General features: G+C 39.6%; 2 protein-coding genes across 2 annotated transcripts; both read right to left on the reverse strand.

Annotated features, from left to right (window-relative positions):
* Positions 1-9,742: 9,742 nt before the first annotated feature.
* Positions 9,743-11,859, reverse strand: LOC102201134 (piggyBac transposable element-derived protein 4-like). Its single transcript, XM_005734439.1, has 2 exons — positions 10,426-11,859; positions 9,743-10,248 (listed from the first exon to the last, which is right to left on the reverse strand). Exons 1-2 carry the CDS (start codon positions 11,656-11,658, stop codon positions 9,781-9,783), a joined length of 1,701 nt encoding a protein of 566 aa, XP_005734496.1. The 5' UTR covers positions 11,659-11,859; the 3' UTR covers positions 9,743-9,780.
* Positions 11,860-13,529: 1,670 nt separating this feature from the next.
* tmem18 (transmembrane protein 18) lies at positions 13,530-19,101 on the reverse strand. The gene is made up of 5 exons (XM_005734440.1): positions 18,936-19,101; positions 18,686-18,803; positions 14,437-14,491; positions 14,236-14,329; positions 13,530-14,145 (listed from the first exon to the last, which is right to left on the reverse strand). Exons 1-5 carry the CDS (start codon positions 19,026-19,028, stop codon positions 14,047-14,049), a joined length of 459 nt encoding a protein of 152 aa, XP_005734497.1. The 5' UTR covers positions 19,029-19,101; the 3' UTR covers positions 13,530-14,046.
* Positions 19,102-20,050: the final 949 nt, after the last annotated feature.

Here is a 20,050-nt window from a genome sequence, read left to right on the forward strand (position 1 = left end):
TGCCTTTACCATATGGTTTTGATCTGGGCTGAGAATCGGATCATAGAAAGTCTCTATCTGCTTGTTAAGCAATGATGTATCAACCCTGTTTGCGGGACTTCTTTAAAGTCAGATTTCATAAACTCACGATTAGGGATGGGTATCGTTTAGGTTTTATCCGATACCGGTGCCAAATCGGTACTTTTGAAACGGTGCCGGTGCTTAAACGGTGCTCAAACCGGTGCTTAAAGAATGGAGAACACAAAATTGGTCCAAAAACCTCTCATGTTCAGCTGTTTTTTGTAAAAAGATAACAATGTTAGCCTTTTCTGCAGCTATGGGGCATATATGGTATCACTCTTGGCTGGAAGCAGTGCTTAAACAATGGAAAAAAACACAAACTTTGTCCAAAAACCTCTCATGTTTAACTGTTTTCCACTTTTTCTTTGGTCATTTTAGCCTTTTTGTCCAGGGTGAAGGGAGTATCTGCCATCAAACAAGAAGACAGCCGCATGTAGCTATGATGATGTTTGCTAGTTCACCTTACATGCATTAATGTAATAACGTGGTTAGCCTACTCAACGTAAATTACACGAACAACATTAAGCTACTCACGCAGAGAAGAACGGCTGCTGCTGCCATCATCATTTCTGCTACACTGGCAGGGCTAGGGGCCAAGACTCTCCTCTTCGTGTTTTTGGGTATGTTGCTAACTCCGGGTCCGATAACAGGCACCACACCGCAGTAGATGCGCTCGGTGTGAGGTCTCGCAGCAAGCTATCAAATACAGCGCATTTCTTGGTTTTTGAAAAAAAAAAACCCGCTATGCGTCGCCAGGTGTTTCATCGGATTTGAGGTGTTACCTCCTTTGACAGTATCACAGTATCAGCTTAAAGCACTTGTTGCAGGCTGCTGAGTTTGCATATTTTGCTGTGAAGTACAGCCAGACTTTTGACCGCTTCGCCTTGGGCATTTTTAATCTGTAGCTCTGCATAAAAGAACGTACGTACCTGGCCCCGCCTACTATCCTCAGAAACGTAAAATGATTGGCTAGAAGTGTATCACAGCTCAGGAAAAAAAAGCACCGAAATGTGCGCTGCTTTTCGGTCTGGTTACTACCGTTTATGTCAGAACCGGTGACATCATGGCACCGGACACCGGTACCCATCCCTACTCACGATGTAACTACATCCCATGGGCTCACAGTGTCCCAGACACCACATATATGACTATTTCAGAAAAGAGTGCCTCTTGGGCTGAGTCAAAATTCGGTGTGGACATTAAGTTTTGGATCAGGACTTTTTCATAGTGAGTAATTCAAACAATGCAGCATCATACACTGCTCAAAAGAGATCTCACTCTCAAAAAAATAAAAAATAAAATAAACATCATGTAAAATGACCCTGAAATGGATAAGCGGAAGATGAATGGATGGATGGATGAATCATGCAAAGTATCTATACTGTACTCAGGGTGAACCTGCCCTCATCTGTGTAAAGCGCAGGGTGCAACTAGTCATTCATAACCAGTAGACTGCTGGAGGTCAGGCAGTGGCAGTGGTCATCCCATTCCTCCTTGCACAAAGAAGCAGATACCTGCCCTGCCCAGCTCCCCTAGAGTAACTGCCTCTCCTGGAATTTCCTCCATGCTCTTGAGACTGTGCTGGGAGACACAGCTAACCTTCTGGCAATGGCAGATATTGATGTGGAGAACCTGGACTTTCTGTGGAACCTCTATAGGCTCCGAGTATAGTCTCATTAGTGGAAAAAACTGTCCGAAAAGATGAGAAGGGGAAAAAGTGCAGCAGCCAAAACAACAGGCATGATGCACCTGAGAAACCTCTATACTGAATCTTGTCTAAATTATGAGCAGGTTCAGATCTCATATCAGCATCAAGGCACCTTCTTACCTCTGCTTGACCTCTGTTCCTTACTTACATGCACCATATATGACCAGTCCTGTGCTGTTTTACTATTTCATCATTACAAAATTCCCCTACAAACCTTCAAAGAACAGCAGGTTCTTGTCTCTGCAGGAACACGCAGACAGTTCTCATGGCAGTGGCAGTGAACTCTCTATCCACTCTCCCATCAATAGACACAGAATTGGAATTCATAGTTTTCCTGATCTAAAATCCACCTTGCCAAATTTGACCTGGAATAGCCTCAATCGACAAAATGTTGCAGCATCTGTCCAACTGTATAAAATCAATATTATGTATTTTGGATCATTTTAAGAGAATATATAAAGTTTTTCAGTTTTTACACGCTTACATACACACGCAGTTAATGTCCCTCCATTTACAAAGGCAGAGGCTTCACGGTGGGATTATTTTACGTGTAGTTGTTTTTTTCCTGTGTAATAATATTCAACATTGCTGTCAATACATTTTTCAAAAAAATACCTCTCTGTGCAAAATGGATTTAAACACATAAACAGCTGTGGGATACTGTTTGTCCGTGATTTGAACCGGGGAACAATTCGTGGCAGGATCAGCCTGATATTCGTATATCTCCAAAATGTCAGGAGTAGTTAGTCATTACAAGAAGTGTTTGTGAACTAAAAATCACGAATGTGGGATGCTGTTTGTCCGTGATTTAAACAGCCCAGCACTGCTCCCGATGAAGGGAAAACCAATTCTGCAGGGGAGACCTACCTCGGCACTTGTGCAGGTGAAACCAAAGGGAAGATATGCTTCACCATATTTTCTAGTCTTTGGCTTAGAATGAAGTTGGTTTGGAAACATATTCAGCTATGCTTCATCTCCTGCTTTGCGTTTCTGTAGGCGCCCGTGCTAGCAGTGTCCAAGCGTTTTGTTTTTTCCCCCCCCTTTTCATCCTGTGCCCCCCTGCCAAGGCTCTGCGCCCCCCTAGGGGGGGCACTTTGGGAAGGTCTGGTCTAGGGAGACATACCATTTGGTCATCAAAAACCTTCCCCTACACTCTGAAGACATTTATACAACCTACGTTTTCAGCAAAAAATAACTGTTACATCCCCCAGCCCCTGAATATGTTCATGCAGTCTTTATTTATTAACTGTAAAGCCACATAGGATCAATAAAACACTGGTTCATATCTATTAAAGACATTTTGAATAACATATTGTATACATCATTTCATGATGTTATGAGCTATGACTAAACTGCTGGCTTGTCGTCAAAACTGACATAAATCCTCTTGTGCAGAAATAAGTGTGTGTGCGTGTGTTTGTGTTGGGGCGGGGTTGGTTGTACACTAAATTATTTGATGTCTCGCTTAATCTATATTTATGTTCAGCTGCAGTTGAGGAATGTACATTGATGAACTTGCAAGGTTTACGTAAAAGTGGTTGGAACTGTCCCTAATGAGCAAAACACTGTAGTAACAACGTAGTAGGTGCCAAACATCTTACCCAGTCAACTGCAGATGTTGAGAAGTGCAGCTGGGGCCAACATAAACTGTATAGAAAGAACGAGAGAGAACACTGTGACAGACGACAGAAAGCTCTGGCATCATTTGAGATCATTTCCTTTCTGTTCTCCAGATATAAACTTTAAGCAACCATTTTGTGCTACAGAACATCTGTTTATTGCCATTTTTTATGAAATAATAAAAAAAGTCTCTCTGTGTCTGCTGCCAGCTGGCTCCGTAATCAAAAACATAAAATAAATGAAACCTACTGTAGGTCACGTCTTTGAGTCTGAAGTTTTCTTTACAGGTTTAAAATCAATCCTGACAGGGAAGCTTCACTCAGAGACTTCTCTTACAAATAGGTGGATCTTATCCGTGGTGGTGAAAGACTGAAATAACAATACAGGTCGGGGATTTGACTCCCTATCATGCCACGCATTTTACAAAAAACCCAAAGAGTGTTTACCAAGGAAAACTTTGCATACTGCAAAATATAAACAAAGAAATAAAAAGAAAAAAAAGGAAAGAAAATGTATAATTGTGTATACTTAGTTTTAAAGGCATTCAACTCAGTATGATTTATGTACTGCTGTAGGAATAAAAAACAATCACACCACATACAGATAAGACACATGAATTCTTCACCTTTTAACATGAGAATGTGACACTGCTGAAAATTTAGCATCAAGAAAAAGAGTAAAAAAAACCAACCCACACAAAAACACATACATTCAAATTTTTTGACTAATCTGTCCAACACACCCTTGCAATCAAAGGAGCTTGCAAAGAAAAGCGTCTGGACTTCTTTCAGCTACTTGAAGACGTTTCACCTCTCATCCGAGAAGCTTCTTCAGTTCTAAGGTCAAATGGTGGAGAGTCCCAGATATAAACCTAGTGGGAGTATCCCCCCACAGAGGGTCAAAAGGACCCCCTGATGATCCTCTAATCGCCTGAGCCAAGGTGTGAAACTGGGTGTGGGTCCCAATCAGCCAGAGTTTCGGGTGAGTTCATTGTGAAACCTGGCCCCACCTTATCATGCGAATTCCTGAGATCAGATGGCCCAGGATGTGAGTGGGCGTTAAGGCATCTGGGAAGGGATCTCAAAACTGGATTATAGATGGCAGACAGTTGGTGTCGTAAACCATTGCCTCTGTTCAAAGATGGTCGCTCACAGTGGACATAGATGGCTTCTTTCACTCCTCTTTCAAACCATCTGTCCTCTCTTTCCAAAATGTGAACATTGGCATCCTCGAAAGAGTGTCCTTTATCCTTAAGATGCAGATGGACTGCTGAGTCTGACTGGCTGATTGGGACCCACACCCAGTTTCACACCTTGGCTCAGGCGATTAGAGGATCATCAGGGGTCCTTTTGTCCCCCTGTGGGGGGTTACTCCCACTAGGTTTATATCTGGGACTCTCCACCATTTGACCTTAGAACTGAAGAAGCTTCTCGGATGAGAGGTTAAACGTCTTCAAGTAACTTAAAGAAGTCCAGACGCTTTTCTTTGCAAGCTCCTTTGACTACGATGACCTGGATGACTGAGAACCTTCACAGACACACCCTTGCAATGTAACCTCATTCTGTAGATGTAAGAATGATGGTGACAGTAAAGCCGATCATTTCCACACTTGTATTCATTCTCGATGTGCCAAGCTGTGCAGTGTATTCTCTTTGCTTTTAGAGGGACTTTAAAATTTAGTTCAGAGGCATCGATTGCAACTTTCTGCCTTGGGAACCTCTCCCCAAAAATGTAAACTAACCCTTGACTCTCACATGTCTCGAGCACATATTGTTGAGTTATTTTTGAAGCAGTATTCAGTCTCTCAAAACATGCCGTCATGTTATCCATGACAAAAGAAGCTGCTGAGAAGTGCCAGGACCGCCCATTCATTTATTTTGAATAGGAGGTTATGGAGGCATTGTTGCACTGAATTGTTCTGTCAACAGTGCGACGCTGAGACAATGGCTTCTGTGCAGTGGATTGGGATCTGGAAAACTTGTAGTAGGGTTGAACACTTTTCACTGATCATTATGTTTGAAGAGTTGCTGCAATGTAGAAGGCCCAAGTTCCTGCCGGGTAAGTCCACTGCCATCAGGGAATGCTGTTTCTATGTGTGGCAAGCTTCTTCTGCAACATTGTTTAGTTGGATAGTAAACAACAGAGTACATTATTGTGGAAAAGGTCTTGCGTCACCCCTCAGTTCATTATATTTTGCCTCTGAGGAGCCAGAATTTGTTGTAACTTTTCCATTGGTCCTGAGCAATAGTTCTCCAGGTGTTCTGAAGGTCTTTCAAAGGTTTGCTTTGGACATTGGCTGGTTTTTCACTCATTTTCAGTCCATTGTTGTACTTGACCATTTTCAGATGAATGTTTTATTTGTTAATTCATTTAACAGTGACATATCAGTCACTTGAGCATCAACTCAAGGGACACCAGTGTTGTGTCCAGAAGACAAATTAGCAAAGAACCAACTTTAAATCTTTATACCTGTATACTCCAGATACTTGCAGCCTGTCATAAAAACACATAATTTGTTCCCATTTCTTTAGTTAAATCTACAAAAAATGATGTTAAAGATAATGATGCCAGGAAAAAATAGTATATGTGTACAAACAAGGTGAATCCCAAAGAGCTATTAGCGGGATAATTGGCATATTTCACCACAATGTGCACTGTATCCTTCAGATTTGAGGTACCTGGACAAGCAGAAGACAAAGAAAGTATGACTACTGAGAAAAAACCCCAAAACAAAATACAAAACAATCTAAATCTAAAAGATACATCCTTAAGAAACAGGAAGGAATTCGGCAAAACTCAAAATGCATATGGCCCTTCAGTTGATCATCTACTGTTTACTGAAGCCTCATCATAAAGGGTCTTGGTGGAACGGTGGCTGTCAAGAAACCAAACTTAAGGAAGTAAAAGAATGAAAAGTTACACAAGAAATGTACTGAACAGATAAATCCAATTTTTTTTTTTAATTCAAATCATCATTCAATGTATGGAGAATGTTAGAAGAGAGGTACAAAAGTAAGAGCCATCAGCCATCTGTAAAACACAGCACAGACTCTGTTATTGTTTGTGGCTGCACTTCAGGCAGTTGTGTTAGAGATCTTGTCAAAATGGATGGAATTATAAATTCAGAAAGGTACCATCAGAGTTTGATCCCACATAAAGCATCATATGAAAGATGTCTGACTGGCAACCTGACTGATCATCTTGACTGAGAACAACATATAAGGTGGCAAACATCCAAAGAAGACCTTAGAAAGTCCTTCAAATAGCCTGGAGAACCATTTCTGAAGACTAAGAACATTTCAAAATAAAGGTGGTCAATAAATTGCAACCTCATTAGTATCTTCAGGCTTTATTTTCGCCATATATGCTGTTTATTCACTTATAAGTTGTTCACTTATAAGTTGCAACAATAAGTTGTTGCATTTATTTGCCATTTTCCAGGCAAAAATAATGAAAAGAGGGATTGCTTAAGATTTTTGCACAGCACAGTACATTCACATAAATGCAGGACTCAAGTTTTCCTAGCAGAACTTTGCATAGTAACAAGGGGATCAGTGACATTCACGTCACCTGTCAGCAGTTTTACTGTTGTGGCTGATCAGTCTATTTAGAATAACTCATGTTTCAACGCTCTCACCATAAAGTTTTGATTCCTCAAATCCTGCGCGAGCTTCAGCATCAGCCCTAATGCCATAATCCATATACATGATTCATCTTTGATATGTCATTTTCCCGGCAGTAATCCCAAACTGTTTATTAAAGTGTCTATACTGTTTTTAACTCACTATATTCAACATTTTCCTTATAAACGGCTCATTACATTTGGTAGACATTGTACCAGTTGTTTGTCTTAATTTACATCCATCAGTGTACAATGTACAGAACATTCTACAATATTCAATAAAAAGGTTATCAAGGGTCAATGTGTCTTTGGCTAGCGGGAACCTTTGACAAAGGCACGATGTTCATCTGCAATAGAAATCAGGGATTTTTGTGTGTATTCCCTGTCTTTAATCATAGATTTTCATGATTAATTACCCGCCGAGAATACAAGTCATTCATCAAAACTGATATTAACCATGCAGTTCATCAGCATCGATGTCCAATAACTTGCATGACCTACAGTGCACTGCACAATCTCCTCAGATCTCCTTCTAACGCATGTTTCTTCTTTTATCCAAAGTGTTTTTACTCGCAGGACTGCAGCTGAATGGATGTTGTGCAATATACGGTTCTACACGACAAAAAGAAAGCAGCCATATGTGAGATTCATTAACTGGTGAATTTGGCATCAAAATTCGCACCAACTGAAGCCAGATTTAAACAAGGGAAAGCATTCACTCTAGCCTTCTGCTGCAGAAGAAAAAGGCCATCTGAAACTAGGGAGGGTACTTAATCATTAATCAGTTGTATGTGACTCATGTGTCTGGATAAGATGAGATGGTTGCATCAGTTGTGTACCTCAAAATGTAGTAACACAGTCTTGTGATAAGCAGTCTCACAGGCGATACATACGTGAGTTTAACACCTGCTTTCACAGAGAAACTTGTAATGTTTCACCAGCTGTTCTGGAGGAGCCTTCAGCACAAGGGACGGAGTCTTGATCAATCTCGATTCACGTGTGCACACCCACAACACCACCTTTTATCAGTGCAACACCACCGTTCCTCTTCCTTCCCATCTTTTTAGATAACTTCCATGGATCCAACTGCTCACTGCCAAAACTTAATAGATGCTGACAGATGAATGTAGGCAAAGCACGCCAATATATATATATTAAGATTCATCCGCCCGGAAAAACAAATGAGTGATATAAATAAAATTTAAAACAACATTGTAGCCAAGATAAACACCCTGTCAAATCTTTGCAGAGATAAAAAAAAAAAGAATAAAAATGTAGTGTGGACAGAGGAATGATTCTCTCGAGTATGGACAGCTGCACATCTCATGTCATTTTAGCTAATACTGCCTTCTAGTGGTGCACCATCGTTCCCAGAGACTTACTGAAACCACCAACCTGCACATAAACTTTTTAGTTGTTTCTGCCTTTTTTTTACAATTTTGTATTTTTCATGCTACAAAACAGCAAACATGTTAAATCTATTTGACTTTTATCCATCAATACAGGCACATCGAATGCTGAGGATTCAACCTGAGCTTCCTTCGTGGCAATGGGGGCTACATTTGCTCCTAGTGGGAATAATAAACAATAAAACTTTGTACAGTTACTTTGTTTGCAAAGAGAGGAAACTACAATGTGAATATTATTCACATCTATTTATGCCTTTCCCATCCCTTGAGGAAAAAGAGCCAGTGCTCAGAGCTTTTTGAAGTCCTGCAGAGTCCTGGCACAATCGAGAGGTGTGGGGAGTTGAAGCTTGCAAGAAACCTGTTGTGCACTGGGGGACTGGCACATCTGATTACACAGTGTGTCCTGCACAGTTTCCACCCTCTGAGGCCCTACTGACAATTCATAGAACTTCAGAAACCCTCCAACCTCCCACAGCTACTGACATGTCAGATAAGTTTAACCAATCTGGGGATACAAAGCTGCAAGAACACGGAATTTATTAAGACTTAAATTTAACCCTTGTAGTACCTTTAAAATTTTAAAAGACAGTTTAACCTCGGGACCCCGAAAGGTCCTAAGGCAACAGGTGATATAGCAATATCATAAATGAATTAATTTTTTCACATCAAATCTTTTCAACAACTTCAGACCTAACCATAGGTATACAGTTTTTCATTAGTTTTTTTTTTTAATTAATATTTGTACATTTCTATGCCCTTATTGTCATAAAGACCCCTGTTTTTTAACTGGAAAAACCTATAATCTGCAATATTTTTCAAAAAATATAGTTGCAAAATAGAATATTTGGCATGAGGTAATTGCAGTCTTGAATAGGTCAATAATTGACAACAACATTGATTTGGATGCATTATTATTTTTGGAGCAATGAGAGTTTAAAAAAAAAAAAAAGATAACTTTTGCCCTCGGGACCCCACATGATCCCGTTCACAAATGTGTTATAACAATGTCATATATAAATTTTCCCCCCCACTTTATTAACATCAAATCTTTTCAGCAACCTTAGACCTAACCATAGGTATAATGTTTTTTATTCTTTTTTTATTAATATTTGTATATTTCTATACCATTATTGTCATATAGGCCCCCGTTTTTTTATTGGAAAAAAACATAATCTGCAATATTTTCCAAAAATTGGTTGCAAAACAAAATATTTGGGATGAGGTTATTACAGTAATAGGTCAGTAATTGATAACAACATTGATTTAGATGCATTATTATTTTTGGATCAATGACACTTTTTTGCAAAAACAAACTGAACTGAGCTGAACAAACTCAACAACAAACTGAACAAAGATGTATTTTACTTTTTATAACATAAACCACAAAGTGTTTTCAAATGGATTTTGCAGACAGGGGCACCACATCTGCTGCAGTTGGTTATGATCCTTTTGCGCTGTTTGCATGATGCGCACTGCTTCCGCTTTTTGGAAGGCGACTCCCACTCCTCCTCCTGCTGCTCTTCCTCCTCTTCCTGCTGCTCTTCCTCTTTCTCCTGCATCCGCTGCTCTTTGCCTTGGGCTTGTAAGACCAGGCTGAGTGCGAACGGTGTTCTAGGCAGGTAGTTTCTCTTCATCATGGTCGGGGTGATAAGGGCTCTGCCAACCTGGTCTATGTACAGACGTCGGATATTGTTCTTTCCTCTGTTCCACTCTGTGTCCACAGCAGTGAAGAGGACCAAAGCGTTGTAGCAGCTTACATCAAGCATGTGATACAGCAGACACATGGGCCACCTACGTGTCCTCCGACGGCAGGAGTAGTTGCCACAAACCTGCAAAATAAAGAGAAATGATCAGATGACATGAATAGATTTATACAACCTCCACTGTAACTATCCAAACTATCATCATCACATTTATGTTATCAGATAACTGATGGGACTCTCAGAGTTATAACAACGAGTAACAGTAAATAATTTGGCAAATAATTGATGTATAATTGTGCTTACCTGATCTAGATGATCCACAGCCCCTTTGCACTTGTTATAGTCCAGGATGATCTGGGGCTTTTTCTTGCCAGAAATTTCGACTTGTGGCTCACGGTGCTTTGTGCTCAACAGGAGAACATTTCTTGATTTCTTTGGCACGTAGGATACCAAAGTAGCGTTGCGACTAAAAGCAAAGACAGAGGACATTAACTCTCTGTGTCGAATGTTCAGCAGCTGTGGGGGCAGCTCAGGTTTGTTAATCCTCAGAGTGCCCACCAGGGCCATCTTCCTTTTCCTCAATTCCTCTGCAAGAGGAAATGATGTAAAAAAATTGTCCATTGTTACTGTGTGGCCCTTCAGTCCGTCTGTCAAATCAAGCACCACCTGCATTCCTTGACTAACCTGCCTCTTTGCTGTTTCAGACCTCCCAGTGTACAACTGCAGCCTCCAGGCATAGGCGGTCTTCACATCGCATAGGGCCCAGATCTTTAGCCCATATTTTGCAGGTTTGAGGCGCATATATTGTTTGAATGAACAGCGGCCCCTAAAAGAGACCAGCTGCTCATCCACACATATGTCCCTCCCTGGATTAAAAAATTTGGGCAGGCGGCTACTCCACTTGCTCCATAAATCCTTTATAGGACCCAATTTATTCTCCCTGCCACCTGAACGGGAAAGACGATCGTCAAATCTTAGGGCATGATTAATTTGGTGGAATCTTTTTTGTGACATTGTAGCAGGAAAAAAAACACGTCCTGTCACCCCATCCCACAGGCTTATTGTAGATTCATGTTGAGACCTGTACAGACCAGCCAGGATCAGCAGGCCCATGTAAGCCCGCAGCTCCTCCTCTTCTACGTCCTTCCAATCTTTTATCGACCTCTTCCCCTGCAGGTTGGTAAAATGCCGGATTAGCTGCATAAGGTCCTCCGCAAATAAAAGATCAAAAGCACTCACGGGGCTGCTGATCCTAGCAGTTGCGTAATGGGTTGGTCCTGGGATTAAAATGGAAGAAGGAAAATATGGCAGGGTCTCTTCGTGTGTGGGACACCACAGGATTTCCCCATTTTTCGATCTCCACTGACCGTCAAGCTCCATTTTTGCCTCTTCCTTCTCCTCCTCAGACGAGCTGCAAGGCTCCTCATTACCTGGCAGAAATTCCTCCCCTTCTTCATTGCTAGTGCTATCTTTTTCGCTTTCGGAAGACTGCAAGACTGCAGCAACATCCTCGTCTGAATTCGATGTGGGCTTCATCGTGCAGAAATGACCAGTGTTGCAAAATCCTCAGTAAGGAAAATCGCTATCGGTGTCCTTTTTTCTCTCTCCAACTGTATTTACAAGAACAATGGAGATCGACAGACCACATGACTTTCGCGCATTGCATTGTGGGTACGTTAATTCTGAAGTTTGAATCCCTACTTGCATTTTATTTGCCCCCAAAACAGTTATGTACAAAACGAAGGAGAACACGGCAAAGACAAAGACAGACTTGACAAAAAGGCAAAAAAAAAGTACGAGGAAAAAAATCAAAGGAGTGAAAGGGTTAGACCTGTGGACTGCCATAATGAATTAATTAAATACACCATTAAATAATTAATTAAATGTGGCAATAATTAATTAAAATCGGAAATAATTAATTACATAAATATTTACAACACATGTAATTAATTAATCATTGACATATTTAATTAATTATTGACACATTATTTATTTATTTATTCCACATTTTAATTAATTATTGCCACATTTAAATAATTATATAATTAATTCATTTAGGCACAGTTGACTCCTATGAAACGCCAGGACTGCCATAATGAATTAATTAAATACATCATTAAATAATTAATTAAATGTGGCAATGATTAGTTAAAATCGGAAATAATTAATTACATAAATATTTACGACACAAGTAATTAATTAATTAATTATTGCACATTGGAGTTTTGCCTACATCCGGTGATGAGAGTGCTCATTTCATCCTAAACCTATTTTTCATGCCATTAGGTATTCAAGGGAAAAGCATTATAACATGTCAGGATCACAGTATATTTGAAATATATGATTATAATAGAACTCAATGGGCACAAAAAAGGTACGAGAGCAAACAGTGTTGGCATATATGCCAATATCCTTTTCTATACACCAGTCTTTCTCAAACTGTGGTACACGTACCACTTGTGGTGCTTGGGCTCTTCTGGTGGGAAACGCATTAATACTCCAATTTCTTTCTTAAGATTAAATGATATACCATTGTGGAGGTATGCAAAGGCGACACGAGTCACACTGATGATAAAAACACAGCCCTTTTCCACGGTGCCCCGATCCTAGCCTCCATCGATGAGGCCCCTGGGAGAATCAGTGGGGGCGTGGGAGATGCTGCTGGTGAGTCGGGAACTATTGTCTGAATGCTGAAGCTCCTGGTAGTCAGGAGAATTCAATCTGCTTTTTCTGCGGGTGAGTGGTAACCCTTTGCGGCCAGCAACCAACTCCCTGCTGCTGTCGGAGAAAGACGTGAGAAATCCGCTCTCATCTGTTCCTAACAAGGAGTGTACTCTCCATGAGCTCGAGAGCGGTACCATCACCCAGGCCGTAAAGGGAGTAGCACCGCAGCAGCAGCGCCTTGAGAGCGGTGTATTTTCCATGTAATCGCATGCTAAACAGACCAAACTTCAGTCAGGAGAAGAACTGCAATATAAGGTTAGTCATTAATATACCGCTGCATGGGCTGGGTTGTAGTTACATCGTAAGGTTTTAAAAACTGAGCTTTAAAATGAATAGTGATGATAAAAACCGTGAGAGGCCGACAGTGATCATTGAATTATTTAGGGGCTTGTTCAGATTAAATAGAACAAGATACAAAGTGTTACAACATGTTAAAAACACAACAGCTTTAATAAATGCAGAGTAGTTTGGACCCGGAAGCAGGTTTCAATCAGGTCATTAGTTAAAGATTTGATATCCCACCTGCTGTGAATGTTTTAATGTAGTACAGTTGTTATTATTATTATCACTTGTCACATCCTGTTTATGACAGTTAAAATAAATAGCATTTATATAAGAAATAAAATTGTCTGTGTAAACTGTATGTGGCCTATACTACTGTACTTTAATGTCGGTCATAAGGGTGGTACTTCAAGAGCCATTTATTTTATGAGGTGGTACTCATTGTGAAAAGTTTGAGAACCACTGCTACACACCACACCATAGAGGGGATCATTAAATTTTAAAAATAATCCTAAAAAACACACCCTGGCCAAGTTTCATGCAACTAGTGATGCAAATGACTGATATATTGATAATCAAAAAATGAGCAAAATGAACATTTAGGGTAACAGACACCTGGACAATTAAAACGATATTCTTTTTGAGGGGAGGGGGTGCATTTTAACATGCTTTCACACGTTAAATACAAAACACTAAGTGTCCTTGGTCTTCAGAAATGTCATAGTGTACACAGGTTTTTAACAGTCACAGCCAAAAAACAAAAAAGACACCCATTCCTCAAATTAACCGACATCAATGAAAAAATCCTTTTTAAGTCATACGATGGAACTGACTTTCCATTTCCAAAATTCGGGATTAGCAAATCCGAGTGTCCAAATTCCTCCAAATGAAGCCCATTTATGGACATGCAGAGACAGATCAGTCATTCTTCTCTCTCTTCTCTCTGCGGGCCTTTCTCTTCAGCTGAAGGGTCTTCAGCTCAGTCATAGTGGAAAAGGTCCTGTACACCCACACCATCTGTCAAAGTATATTGTAGAGGGAGAGTTTGATTTTTTTTTCTTTGAAAAAAAAAAAATCATATATGCCGAGAACAAGTGCCAAACATACCACGATGATGACAGCATTAAGAAGAAGAGGAATCGAGAAAACCAAAGATATGAACATGCCCTTGGAATCAAAGTACTGGAAGTTTGAAAAGGACCTGCAAGAAACAGTGAAGCTTAAGAACATTTTCTTGGCTTTGACATATCGCCTGTAATATTTAGCGCAACAGTAGTAAAAGAAAACATGGGTGATCAATGGTGTTACCTCCAGTTTCTGGCAGCCAGCTCATTTAGATATTCAGCACTATAAACCAGGCCAACTGTAAAGAGAGGGGATATCAGTCACAGGTTACACATGTAAATGGTAAATAAATGGTAAATGGCCTGTATTTATATAGCACTTTTACTAGTCCCTAAGGACCCCAAAGCGCTTTACATATCCAGTCATCCACCCATTCACACACACATTCACACACTGGTGATGGCGCCACAGCCACCCTGGGGCGCACTGACAGAGACGAGGCTGCCGGACACTGGTGCCACCGGGCCCTCTGACCACCACCAGTAGGCAACGGGTGAAGTGTCTTGCCCAAGGACACAACGACCGAGACTGTCCAAGCCGGGTACTACATGTAAACATCAAGTCATTTACATTTAAAAACAGCTGAAAAAAACGTGTAAAAGGTATAGCAGATTTACTAATAATGATGAAGTTAACTGGTAGCTTTGAGATTTATCAGTATTAATTAGGCTTAAAGTTAAGAAGCATTACGCTTTTTAACTGTAACTATTTTACATCATCACTATGAGCCAGTAAATATGTTTTCTGAGATTTCAAGGTCAAAAATGAGGGGTTGGGGTTTGTTTCTGCAGTTTATCCATGAGAAAGTATTCAAAAAATGTCATTTTTCAGACATAGTTTTGAGAGGCATTTGTAGACGGTGATAGTTAAGATAACAAACACTGGAAATGTTGGAAAGTCTGGTTCCTGATTGCATCATTGCTTGGCTGGTTTTGTGCGCAGCAGGGATTCTTACTCTGCATCAAATGGTCCCATTTTCCCTACTGTGAGGTCTTCTTCTGACTTTGGTGCTTTCACGTGTTTTAGGTTGACATGGAAAAAAATTACGCTTCTCAGAGTGTTTCAGCAACACACTGGTAGGTTTTTTGTGTGCTTAAAGCTTTACTTAACATGTTAGCACTACTGCTAATGAGTGCATTTTGTAATGAATCCAGGTCAGTCTATATAAAGAGCAGTTAACAGTTTCTAATACTATCATCATCATCATGCCACATACATCAGGGATGTCAAATTCATTTCGAATTGTGGGCCAAATACACCCCGTTTTGGTCGTAAGTGGGGCAGACCAGTGAAACTCCTCTTTCTGTCAGTGTAAAGACGTTTGGAGATAATTTAATATAAAAGAGAAGTGCAATTTTAGTAAGGCATTTCACTTTTTCTACTTGAGAAAGAAATGCTGTTTTGGGCTTAAACTGTAATAAATAAATGTGTAAAATAACAGAAAGAGTTCTGTTAGCTCATTGTGCTGACTGTGATGTGATTATAAAGCAGATCAGCAGATTTGTACGGAGCCCCTCTGATGACATGGTGCAAAAAATAAATAAATTGTGACCACAAAATACTGTTTTGAGGGCATGAAATAGGTATAACGTGTGCACGAAATGCTAATTTGTGGGCACGAAACACTTGACCGATAACCGTGATCCTTCCCAGGCCCTTGCAGATGGTTGACAATAAAATCTATCCCGGCGTCCAGGTCGTACTTACGTCCATAAATCAACTGGGCTCTCAATACCCTGTTTAAATGTCTCTCCGTAATAATGGTTCGTTGCATTGCCAGGCTTTGCATTTGTAGCTCATTCGCAGCCTAAAATAAAACTCAATCATACTGTCTCTGTCCATGGTGTATAGGTTTAGCCTACTCTTATGCTTATGTCTCTACGCAGCTGTCCAGGAATTGTATCAATATGATGTGCACATGTTATCTATTTTGTTGCCACAAATGCGTAATTCGTTGCCACGTTATACCCAATTCGTGCCCACAAATTAGCATTTCGTGCGCACGTTATACCTATTTCGTGCCCTTGAAATAGTATTTCGTGGCCACAAATAAGTATTTCGAGGGCACGAAGTAGTATTTTGTGGCCACAATTTTTTTTTTTTTTTTGGGCCATGTCATCAGAGGGGCTCCGTAGATTTGAATTGAATTGAGATAGTTAAAAAAACAGGAACTTATTGTAATTTCACTGTTTATCTGTTACTTTCATACTACTTTGGTGTAGTATGAATGGCCACAGTGGAGGTCATTATCAGTAGGAAAAGCTGTAAAACCAATTTTCCAAAGCCGTGCAGTAAGCCAGACTTTAGTATTTGGTGGGCCGATTCTATCTGATGTATAACACATCTGCTGTAGAGTGTAACGTAGGTATAGCTGTGTATAATGTTGTCACTTGAACTCCTCCAGGGCAACTGGTTCACCTTTGCTGAAACTATAAAAAAAATATCTAAGCTACCAAGATCTGTAACATCTATATGGTCATGGATTTAAATATTTACTGCAAATAAAAAGTACAATTTCTTTTCCTGTGTATTTTCATATACATACTGTCTCATTGAGACTGGTTAGTAAACCATTCTTACATATGTAAATATAACGCAATGTTTGCATGTTGATATGCGCATTAAACGGTCACCAGTGAATTTAAGTTTTAAGAAATCTCAAGTTTTTATTTTCTTATCTGGCACGCTGTTACCTTTCTCCACCATTAACTGAGGGTGGAAGACGGACTCAACAGATGGTAGATACAGGGGAATCTGTGACAAGGGGATATTTTGATACATATCCTAGTACATTTTATACAGATCTCCATACAATTTTTCTATTTTTCTATACATATTCTGTACATTGTTACCTGTATATACGAACTTCGGTTGCTTGTGTATATAGGACCACCTTGTGTCTTCCTTCTATATTTTATTTTCCCTTTCTGTAAGATCTCTGCAACACTGAAATGTCTCATCCGTGGGATAATAAAGATTTATCCTACTCTATTCTATTTTATCCACACATTTGTATGGTAGATACAAAGAACCAGGCCTTTTAAGTCATTTACATCTTATTTTCAATGCTTAGAATTAAAAGCTCCCATTATTGATAATAATGTGCAAGTTAAAGTGTCTGATCTGTAGCAAAATGTTGAAAGTCATACCCTTCCCTCTTTTAGTGACCGTGTAAATGTGTGGTTTTAAATCGTGCTTGATGACATCAATAATTGAGCAGTAATTGAGGTAGTTAGGTTTATGAGTTAATGGCAGGTCAATAGTAACAATTAACAGAAAACACATGTATAAAAATCAATGTAAATATCAGCCGATGATATGAGCCGTACCACATATAGGATGGGGTCATTGCTGTCCTGTTTGACGATGCCTTTCAATGGCCTTCATGTTTCCCAGACAATACAACTGAGAACCTCTTGGATGTTACAAATTGGTGTATTTACTGTAAGATAATGCTACAGATTGTCCAGGAGCCAAAGGCACAGGCCCCAATCTCATCAGGAGCATGCCCAGGCATGGTCAGGGATGCACAAAAGCACATGGAGAGATAGACACCACTCAGGCACATTATGAAGGAAGTTGCATCAACCTTTGATTTCAATTTTTAACTTTCATATTTGGTGTGATTTAGAATTCAGCTCTCAAATAGTGGATTGTTTTAGTTCCCACTTACTAGGAATAAAAATTGAGAAACGAAGAACTTGAGAGCTGGTTCCAATTTTTTCCAAAGCATCAGAATCATACGACACTGAGTTCATCAACTCCTTTATCATTGCTTGCAGGTGCTGGAAATGCAAACTGACTGCAAATCAGTAACATCATACAAGCACATTTAGTGTTGCCATAAAAAGGGAGCCATGGGAGAGATTTGGGAGGTGAGAAGCAGTCCAAAGACTTGCTTAATTTGACAGTAACAGCTAGCTTTAATGTCTGCATCGATTATTGCATGATTAACATGATTATTTCAAGTAGGGAGTGGAAACACCAGCAACATTCTGAGACATCTCTCTACACAACATGAGATCCACTTATCTGATCTTACGCCATACATTTCTCGGCCAAGCAGCTCATATGTTACTGACGCCAAATTATAATAAAATCAAAGGCACATTTTACTTGCCTAAGAAAGCCTAAACGAGAATGAATGTCATACAAATATTCTCTATTTTCCCATTGTTAATGTTAATTGAGAGACTGATGCTACAGCTAACAATAGGCAGTAAGCTTGTTTGGGATTTAAGATAATAAGACAGCTGGGTATATATAGATCTGGGTAAAAAAAACGATAAAGATGGATCAATAATGGCATAATGGACGCTTGTCTAAAGTTGTTTTTAATAAATTACAGAGCGTATATCAGTACAGACTTTTAACGTGATTATCAAGTTTCCTTCTTCTTTTTGAACAGTGTAGTTTGTTTTGTGACACGTACCTACGAGCAGGAAGTGGCAGATCTGAGCTCTGTAATACTTGCAGGTGAGCAAAGTCAGGAACAAGCACACAGCATGAAACACCAGCAGACCGATAAGCCAGGGCTCGGACCACTGCACCTGCATACCAAGACAGAGACACGCATACACAACCGTTAATGGAGCTGCCAAACTTGAATTAAACTGAAAGAGACTCCTGTTAGCTGTAATAGCTGAAGCGTAGTTTGCTAGTCTCCGCTGGAATCGGCTTACCGACATGAAGAAAGTCCATAACGACGTTATTCTTAAATTGCTGAATCCGTCGATGGGGATACTGCTAATATTGTCTGCTTTATTGACCGTCATCTTCTAAAAATATTAATTCTCCTGTGTGTAAACACCAGCACACTGCGGAAGTGACACGTTAAGTCGCAGCCGTTTGACGTCACAGGACGATTAGTTTCTACCAATGACTGTAGAAAACAGTCGTCGTAGTAAAATATAATAAAAACTGAATTAGAATAAGATTGCTAGGCAAAAAAAAAATAAGACTGGGAAAAATAAGTTGAAACGTCATGATTTTTAGTTACCGAATTCGACATTTCGAGCTACAACCTGAAATGTTGTATTACCAAAGGAAGAAAGGTTGGGAAAAGAATCCATGGGTACATAATGACATGTGAAACATTAAAATACTCAAAATCGCATATTTTTTCGGTCTAAGATTGTTTTTCATTCATTTTAATTTTATTTTGTTTTAAATCTGATTGATTGTCTTTGTTACACTTTTTCGTTCTGCGTACTCAGCACAAATGGTGTCATCAGGTAAATTGGGGCATCAGGTAAAATAAGCCGTTCAAGGTTTAAGTCTCCTAGCTCTTTAATTTTTTACAGGCAATGGCCGTAAAGAATTTTCAAATTGCTGGCAGAACTGTACTTTAACAAAACAAAACAATTGATTTGATTGCTCTATAGCTGCTGTTGTGGGTGGGGAAATGCTTCACATCCAGCTTGGTGAAAAGAACTGAGGGGTGAGTGTTCTGGTTGACAAATCTTTCTTGAAAATGATAAGGTTGATTAAAAAAAAGGAAAGAAAATATACATTGATTAAAAAAAACGGGCTAATACTTCATATTGTGATCGTTTCCACCAGATAGCAAGCATCTTCTTTCTTTAGCTATCTTTTTTTAAATAAAAATGCATTTTTTATGGGCAGCTCAATTTACCTTAATGAATTGTGGTACATTGAGTCACCCTTTTCAGCTTAAATGAGCCTCCTTCAGCATTGAAATTTGATGGTTCCTTTTATCAAAAAAACAGTAAATATATCAATACATGTCAAATCATATACTAGATACATTTTAACATCTCCTTTCTAATTGTGCTGA

The sequence above is a fragment of the Pundamilia nyererei genome, unplaced genomic scaffold (genome assembly GCF_000239375.1).
Source record: "Pundamilia nyererei isolate P.nyererei 1_Seehausen unplaced genomic scaffold, PunNye1.0 scaffold00058, whole genome shotgun sequence".
Classification (NCBI taxonomy): Eukaryota; Metazoa; Chordata; class Actinopteri; order Cichliformes; family Cichlidae; genus Pundamilia; species Pundamilia nyererei.